At 38.9% G+C, this 8935-nt stretch overlaps 1 protein-coding gene across 3 annotated transcripts; it reads left to right on the plus strand.

The window, feature by feature from the left end:
- The first annotated feature begins 2949 nt into the window (after positions 1–2949).
- On the plus strand, positions 2950–7977 carry LOC118237448. Of its 3 annotated transcripts, XM_035436168.1 has the most exons (7): positions 2950–3120; positions 3328–3606; positions 3749–3847; positions 3996–4234; positions 4373–4432; positions 4531–4610; positions 4722–7977. In XM_035436168.1, exon 7 carries the CDS (start codon positions 5414–5416, stop codon positions 6593–6595), a length of 1182 nt encoding a protein of 393 aa, XP_035292059.1. In that variant the 5' UTR covers positions 2950–3120; positions 3328–3606; positions 3749–3847; positions 3996–4234; positions 4373–4432; positions 4531–4610; positions 4722–5413; the 3' UTR covers positions 6596–7977. The 3 variants fall into 3 exon arrangements, 2 of the variants coding, with proteins under 2 accessions (XP_035292059.1, XP_035292060.1); XR_004767168.1 differs by lacking the exons at positions 4531–4610; positions 4722–7977 and having other exon boundaries at positions 3749–4234; positions 4373–4452; XM_035436169.1 differs by lacking the exons at positions 4373–4432; positions 4531–4610; positions 4722–7977 and having other exon boundaries at positions 3749–4299.
- The last annotated feature ends 958 nt before the right edge of the window (positions 7978–8935 follow it).

Consider the following 8935-nt stretch of genomic DNA (forward strand, 5'->3'; position numbering starts at 1 on the left):
AGGGACCACGGTCTAAATTCAGTTCCGGGGACATTATTTTACCCCCCAAAAAGTCCCTGCTCGGCAGGTAGTACTTTCCAGAAGTACAGGAACGTTGGCGGTGGGCCTTAAAGAGCTGAACATTTCTGATTGGTTGAGTAAAAATCTGCAGCTGCAAACCGATTTTTTATTTTCATAATAATAACTTGAATTCAGACTTTTGGTTATAGCCTGCCAACTTCTTGGAACAGATGAGAAATTAAGATTGAGGATTATAACACGTATGCTCTTCTGTTTTTTTCTTGCTTTGGCATTAAGTCTGTTTCATAAAATATTAAGCATTCGTTCTCGGACAGCATATTACGTACCAAAACGCTTTAATTCGGTTGCTGAATATTTCCATCCGGATTTTCTTTGTTAGCCCATTATAATTGACTGAAAACGTTTCAGGTATGCGGTAGTTCTGCGTAATTTACATTGGGGATACAGTAAATGCGAACAGGGAAAAATCGCCTTCCGCACTTTTTGTCAGGGTAAAATAACAGGTTAATTCTAGTAATCGTCCCTTTTGCTTTTTCAAACTACCATAATTTTTTTTTTGCGATTCTTCAATTCCACAAAAAGGCCAGGGAAGACTAGACTTAAATTTATGCTGCATGGTTCGCATCTGTATTTAGCTGCTCTGCTAGCAAGTATTTAGCTGCTCCGCTAGCAGTAACTTTGAAGGAACTAGAAGATGAAAGCAGCTGTACCACTGCAATATTAATTAAAAATGTCACGCAAGTCCGAGTTTTCATTGTATTTATTCTTGTCATTTTGCGATTATATGGAAATGACGATGAGAGTCGAATTACTCAATTCAACAGTAAATTGTTTATGACGTGTTCATGTTTTCTGCTATAAATGTTGTTAACAGTTATTTGTGGAATGTGAATGCATTCAGTGCCTCGGATGTCAAGTGAATGTTCGCATAAAAACGTGTTGGAGGGGATATATAAAACAGTTACAATCTATTGGCCTGTTATATCATGTCTGTTGTTCTTGTCAGGGTAAATCAGTTCAGATACAATCTTATAACTAGGGTTGGGTACCGAAAACCGGTACCTTAATGGCACCAGTTCCTCTATGGTCAGCACCGACCAGACCGAATCACTGCGCAAATTTCGGTGCCTCGTTTCAGTGCCACTTTTTAGTCCCTCCACTAAATCACGATCTTGCTATGCTATAATTCATGCAAATTCAACCAACGAGACAACATTTTAAGAAATTATACTATGCCATTCTATAGTCAATATCTGCGACTAAATATTGAATGCCCATTGGTTTTATGCATAGAGATGTCCCTTTTGAGTCTGGGTGGTCATATATTGTTTTGGACCATCCGTTTGTGACATTTACGCGCATTTGTGATGCCTGGGTACCTTCCAAAATAGCTGTGCATAATGCCACAAGTGTTCTTTACAGCGTTGTTGCCCTTTTTACAGTTTGGCCGATTGACAATTTGTTTCTTCAGTAGGACAGTATAAGCTTTCTAACGATGTATAACATGTCTAATTTTGCTTTTGGAACAGCGTTATATAGGTCAGCGTACCCAACAATTTACTTATCGCGCTCACTTACACATATACTCTGCGTTAGCAGTACATACCCTGCATCTAACGAAACGTTGTCAACGATATTGTGTAATTTCTCGGAAAGTAGGCTACTTATTATTGAGGCGTTCGGGGCATAGCTAAATCATATGTTTGCTGATACAGCTATCTGACATTGTTTCTGGAGAAAACCGAACCGGATAGAACTGTCATTGATTTACTGTCTCTGTCTCTATCTACTGAGCACATTATTCCTATGTAAGTATTACTGCTGAGAATATTTCGGATATGTACGTTATTTTTGAAATTGAGTGTCTTTAAATAGGTTAGTGGCATTACATAATGTGGATATTTCACACTGTAATGTAAGCGTTACTTAGTACTGTAATCGTTTTTGTGACGCATACAACAGTGATGAGGAGAGTATTGGAACATTGCCAAAACGTGGTGGACGGTTGAAAAAACAGAGTGTAGAAATACATACAAGAGTTAATTATTACGCATTTAGGTACTGTGCAGCATTGTATGACAATATTTGTGCATTATGTTTAAATCTGATATCAATGTTTCATAAACCTTCATAAGGGGCTCATGTATATGCTTTACAATGGACAAAAATCATTATATTCCTTTTTGGAGAGGTTTTGGATTTGTTTCTGGACCCCTAGCTATTTTAGACCATTGTACTGACAGAAAGCTTGTAATTACCACTTGAAAATGATGCACAGTGAGTTCCTTCAGTAAAACAGTTGATTTGTAGTGAAATATGTGAATTTGTTGTGATTTACAGCAATGCATAATTCAGACATTTTGTGTCGATTTTGAGACGCTGGGTACACTGCTTAGTTTTTGCTTCTTAGATCTGTAGTACTTGTACATATCCACCCTTACATTTTATGAACTTGTGGTCAAGAACTTTTTGGTATACTTTAACCTGCTGCATATATGCAATCTCCCAGTATTGCATTGCGAACTAAAAAAAGAGCAAATTCATTTTAGATTTTTTGCCTAGACAGTTGCATTTGTGCCACAAAATTATGAATATAAAGTAATCTAGTAATCTAAACTAGTATTGTAGATGGTACAAATGTCTTGCTTCATTTAATCCATTTTGCAAGTGTCTGTGGTGTTCACATCTGGGGTTACAAAGCTTTAAATAGGGTACCCCCTGAATGGCCAAGGATTGGCCAGATTTGGCATGTGAGCTAAGTGGTGAAAGTTGTTGTTTGCTCTTTATTTTAAAGAAGCTATAAAGCAGATTATGAGATTAATGGAAGGACTAAGTGGCCTCCATGTTCATGGCAAAAAGATCATCACAGTGTGAACATGTAACATTGTACCAGGTGTGAATGACTTTGATGTGCAAACAACAAGTAGCAGCAGTAATGCTATGTTTTTCTATGTGGCATCAAGTTAATATAGTTTTTCCTGTTAAGCCATGGCAGGGTGTGGCTCACGTCATAAAGTCCGTCAATGGCCTGTGTCAGACATCAGTGGGCATCAGCACAAGACTGTGTTTCCTGACAAATGTCACACCAATGAGAAAGAGGTGATGTGTGCAAAAGTGCCTTATGTAGTCTATAGCATCTAATACTGTGTTATGTACTGTATAGCATGTCATGCAATATAATTGGATACATGCAAGGTTGTTACATCGCTTAGTGTTGTAACAACATTCACTAGCGTATTTATAACATATTTGATTTATCTTTTTCTTTATGTAGTAACATGTTTGATTCGTGTTTCCTTTATGTAGTTTGTGTTCGTTGTTGGCGATTCACATCTCAGATCTTTTGCTGATGGAGTTGTAAACATGCCAGAGGGTCGGCTGTCCTTTGGTTTTATGGCCACACCTGGAGGAGATGCAACAGCGTTGTGTTTGGAGATCTCCCATCTTGGTGATACTCCACGTACTCCGGATGCAGTGTGCCTGCTTGCTCCGGGGAACAACATGACCTCAAGTCGCACTATTGAGGAGGCTGCCAGGGCCTTTGGGACTCTCCTCAGTGTTGCATTGCAACACTGGCCGAACAAGGTATGTGTCAAATCATAAACACACTCAGACAAAGGCAATAATGTCCTTCAGTAGAATGTTATGTGTTCACAAAGGGAGTAGTAATAGTCACAGAAATTAAGTAGGTTTTATTTTAGTGCTAATAGCAATTTGCTATTTCTAGGTGTTTGTGGTGGATTTCCCCATACGACATGTACATGCAACACTGGAGTACCAGCTTCTGCTAAAGCAGGAATATCACCGAGTTGCAGCAAAGATGGGGGTGCGGTACTTCGCAACAAACAATGTTTTCCAGTCATCCAAAAGATATATTCCAAGACGTTGTGGATACATCATCACTGTTCTTGGAGTACATTCTTATGCATGTTTCTCTGGGACTTAATTATTATTGTAATTACTTCTTGTTTAAGGCATCTGTGGTGTCAGGATTTGGTACACCTAAGTGATGACGAAGGTATGCCTCTCCTTGCGGACTTCATTTGGAACACTTCATACAGCATCCTGCACATCCCTGTCAATCCTGTACCACTTAGAGTGCATCCTACACTCAAACGATGCTTTCACAAAAACAAGGAGCATGGTACTTCATCACAGCCACAGTGTGTTGATCGATCTCAATGCTCAGCAACATCCTATCGGCCCTTTCCAGGTAATAACTGCTCTATGTGTTACATAAAATTGTCCATTGTTAGTGGTGTCCAATGTTTGAACAATGTTCTGTCTCTGGTTTTTTCTTTTTTTTTTTTGGTTTTTCTAAACCCATACGTCTGTATGTTCTTGTGTGCAGCTGTTAAAATGAAGTATGTTGACCATGACCAATGGACACATCTGGTGCCTACTGTTCCAGGTAATTCTTGCATGCCAATGTGTCTGTGTCCGGATGTGTTGCTGTTATAGTGGAGACCCATATTGCATTTAAGTCATGTTGTTTGTGCTTGTTTCTAGATGTGAGGATGTAGGTTCGGGACCGGCGTCATTGTATACGTCAGCATGCTGTCACAGGACTGTTTGTTGACATACAGCAAGTATGTTTCTGTTGATGTATACACTTTGTTGAACTGTTCAATTACCTTTTCTAAAAAGTATTCTGTAAGTATTCAACGTAATTAACTCCTAACATCAACTTGTGTTTACAGCAAATTGTCAACGGGGGTAGGATGGAACGCATCTTTGACACATATGTTACCCTTCGGCCTACCGCCAGAATGCCAAACCTGTCCATGACCCAGCACCTCAGTCCATGGCTGAGAAGAAATCCCTGCACATCAAAAAGCTAAGTGCTGCTGGTTCAGGGCATGTGGGTCGTAGGCCTTTGGTAGTAGTTGACAGGGTCAAAGAAGTTTTAGGACAGGAAGATGTTAAGGACAAGGTAGTAAGGAGGAGAAAGATGGGAAACATACACACCAGTGTTACACAGACAGAACAGAAGCAGGAGTTGCCTACTGAAAGAGCACTGAAACAGGAGTTGGGTAGTCAAATAGTACAGAAACAGAAGTTTGGTAGGGATGAAGGAAGTGTTGTTGGTCAGGGGCAAGGGGGTCACTTGCCTTCAGAAGTAGGCAAAGGGCTTCAGGATACACAACACATACATGGGGTATATAGCTGGGTGATGGTATCTAATTTCTGTGTTCCCTTCCAGCCCACTTTTGAATGTCCCAAAAAGTTTAGTATTGCAGATTGCCAATAGCTTGTAAGCCAAATGGGGTGAAATCATTCGCAACTAAGACACCAAATACACTGGACAACAAAGGGGGGATGCCTTCTGTGCATGACACAAGTGGGGGAGATTCAGACCATAACAAGACAGTGTGCTTACAGACAGTAGCTCATGCTGATATTGAAAACAAAAAAAAAGGAAATAAACAGCAGACCAGCTGCAGTACTTGCCATAAAAAAGGGCAAGAACCACATAAGAGGAGGTGAAGGCAACTCAATATTTCAGACGACAATTAGCATAGCAGAGCAGCATGGTATCCAACTTAGAAGTGGCAATCCAAACAAGGCCAAAGGTAATTGCTTGTATGAATCCATTATTGATAACATAAATGCAAGAGAATGTTTTCCAGAACTTTTTACAGAAAGGCCTAAGCACTATAGAAACGTCTGGAATACTGTAGATGAACAGAAAATTAAGGCATCTCCATACTATCCAAACATATATACAGAACAGAAGTGGAGAGAAGCGTGGCAAACTTTGCAAACAACTAACCAATATGATCTTGACTATTTTGGTGATATGGCTATCCTTAGTTGTGCTCATACTACTAAGAAAGATATCCTTGTTTTCAACACACCTTGGAAAACAACGAATGCTCAACCTCATAGTCCAATATATGTAATATCTGCAGATGCAATAGATCCAGCAAATGCAAGAGATACTCATGTTCCATTGGTGTTGGCATACAATGGCCATCATTTTGAAAGCCTCATTCCTGTTTCTAATGTTGATGTTGACAAAACAATTGTTTTGGTGGATGCATACAAGACTGGCACCTATAAGACTCCTAGGTCTTTAGCACAAATGTTTGAGCTCATTGGAAATGATTTACACAACACAGAAAGCAATTGTCCCACAACAAATAAAACCATATGTACACAGGCCACAGAAAACCAGAAAAGAACAGAGCTTACAGCTACCACCAGTAATGTCCAGATTCAAAATTATGCTCCTAAATCCCACAGTTTAGATGAAGGCAATAATACCAGTGATACCATAGCAATAACTTTGCCAGATGTATGCAACAGTTGTCAAAAGCCATTTCAAAGGCTGCTGGTACATTTGCGCATGTCAAAACAATGTCAATTACATTACAACATGCAATCTTCATATCAAGAAGTCATTGTGAAACACGCAGACCAAAAACCTCTATGGCAAGCTGCCAAACGTCAAAAACTGCAAAAACATAAGCAAAGTGAGGTCAATGTAGGCCAAACCATGTTGACCAACAACCTCTACCATGTCAGAAAGAGAAAGAATCCACTCCAATTGAAGCCAGTGCAATACACATGAAAGTTACAAGGAAAAGATAGTTGCAGGGTAATTCTGTAGATGTCATAGGAAAAAATGTTTCACCATGTAATGTAAATAAAAACACAGAAAGAGATTGTCCCAGAACAAATGACACAATATGTAAGCAGGCCAAAGAAAACCAGAAAAGAACAGAACTTGCAGCTACCACCAGTAATCTCCAGTTTCAAAATATAGATCCTAAATCCCACAATTTACATGAAGCCAATAATACCAGTGATACCGTAACAATAACTTCCCTAGATGTATGCAAGGGCTGTCAAAAGCCATTTCAAAGGCTGATGGTACATTGGAGCAGATCAAAACAATGTCAATTACATTACGACATGAAATCTAAGAGCAATCCAACAATGCCTAATCCAAGTGTAGATGAAGTTGTTTTGTCAATGAAATGGAAAACCCATGTCTCACATTCTCTCCTTTCACTGTGCAGCAAAAAAAACACTTTGTTCAAAAATTAACATCATCCACAACTCACCTGAATATGTTGATACACAAGAACCAGTTCCAATGAATGTCCCAATGAATGATCCTTGTGAGACAAAGGCTATTGTAGGTGATGGTAACTGCTTTCTCAGAGCTTTGTCACTTTCTATTAGTGGAAGTGAAGGTCATCACAGAAAAATCCGGCTAGCTGTGGTTAAACATATGGAAACAAACGCATCACAGTATGCTCCTATTCTCAGAGATGGATATTTTTTTTTCTGTTGAAAACTATTTGAAAGCATCACGCATGAAATATGTTCAAACTTGGGCAACTGAGGTGGAAATACAAGCAGCTGCAGGTCTCTTTGGAGTTGATGTTTTCACATAGTCGCAACAAGTGGTTCAAGTATTCCACAGCAAATGGAAAGACAATTCACACAGCTATATACCTAAAACACTGCAACGCATCTCATTACGAAGTAGTTACATGCGTGAAGCAACACAATTCTGACCAATGCACCAAATTCTGCAACAAATCCAATGAATGGCCACAGTCACATCAGATAAGGAGTTCTTCAAGTCGATGTGAGCTTGACAGAAAAAAACAAGCAATATGAAATAAACAAACATTTCCGAGATGCAAAAAATTAAAGAGGAATTAAAAGATACAATGAAGATGAAAACTACAAGAAAACCGTCAAAGAAGGCAGCATAAACAAATACGGCACTGATGCCCAACACCGTGCAAGTACAAAACAATACAGCATAGACAAATATGCCACTGATGAACAACACCGTGCAAGTACAAAACAATACAGCCTAGACAGATATGCCACTCGTGACCAACACCGCGCAAGTACAAAACAATACAGCATAGACAAATATGCCACTGACGAACAACACCGTGCAAGTACAAAACAATACAGCACAGACAAATATGCCACTCATGAACAACACCATGCAAGTACAAAACAATACAGCATAGACAAATATGCCACTGATCAACAACACCGTGCAACTATGAAACAATACAGCATAGACAAATATGCCACTGATCAACAACACTGTGCAACTACAAAACAATACAGCATAGACAAATATGCCACTGATCAACAACACAAGGAAAATCTGAAACAGTACAATATTACCAGAAGGATTGAATCAAAGAAACGAAGACAACAAATGGACTACATTGTTCAGGAATTCAAAGACAAGGTTAGCACTGGTCCCCAATATGTATGCTCCGTATGCCATCGACAGCTGTTTAAACATCAAATCATACAATGTAAAAAAGACACATATAGAAATAGAGGGAATGCTATAGCTTCATTAGCCAGTAAATGCATTACTGAAACGTACCTTCACAAATGCGAAAGCACCTCTGTAAAACACTGTACAGATCCTAATAGTACACTGTGGATTTGTTACACATGTCACAGAAAACTTGCAGTGTTGCAAATAATTTGGTTTTGGATCCCATTCCACCACAGCTGAAGAACTTAAATTCGTTGGAACAACATTTGATTGCAATAAACATTCATTTTATGAAGATGCTTGCTTTACCAAAAGGGGGACAAAATGGTGTTCATGGACCTGTCACGTGTGTATCTAATGTCCCTCAGATTGCAAGTGTACTTCCAAGACCAGAGCATGATGATTTGATGATCCGTGTGAAATTAAAGAGAAAGTTAACATACAAATATGTAAACATACAAATATCAATATGTAAACAGTGCTGCTATTCATAAAGCTTTCTCATATTTGAAACAACATAACGTATAAAGGTATTACTTTCAACAACGAATGGATTAATCCACTGAAAAAATTCAACAACCCAATGAAAATGATGACATACATCAGCACACATGTGAAGCTATGTCTTTTGACAATGAAACC

Source organism: Anguilla anguilla, chromosome 10 (genome assembly GCF_013347855.1).
Source record: "Anguilla anguilla isolate fAngAng1 chromosome 10, fAngAng1.pri, whole genome shotgun sequence".
In the NCBI taxonomy this organism is placed as follows: Eukaryota; Metazoa; Chordata; class Actinopteri; order Anguilliformes; family Anguillidae; genus Anguilla; species Anguilla anguilla.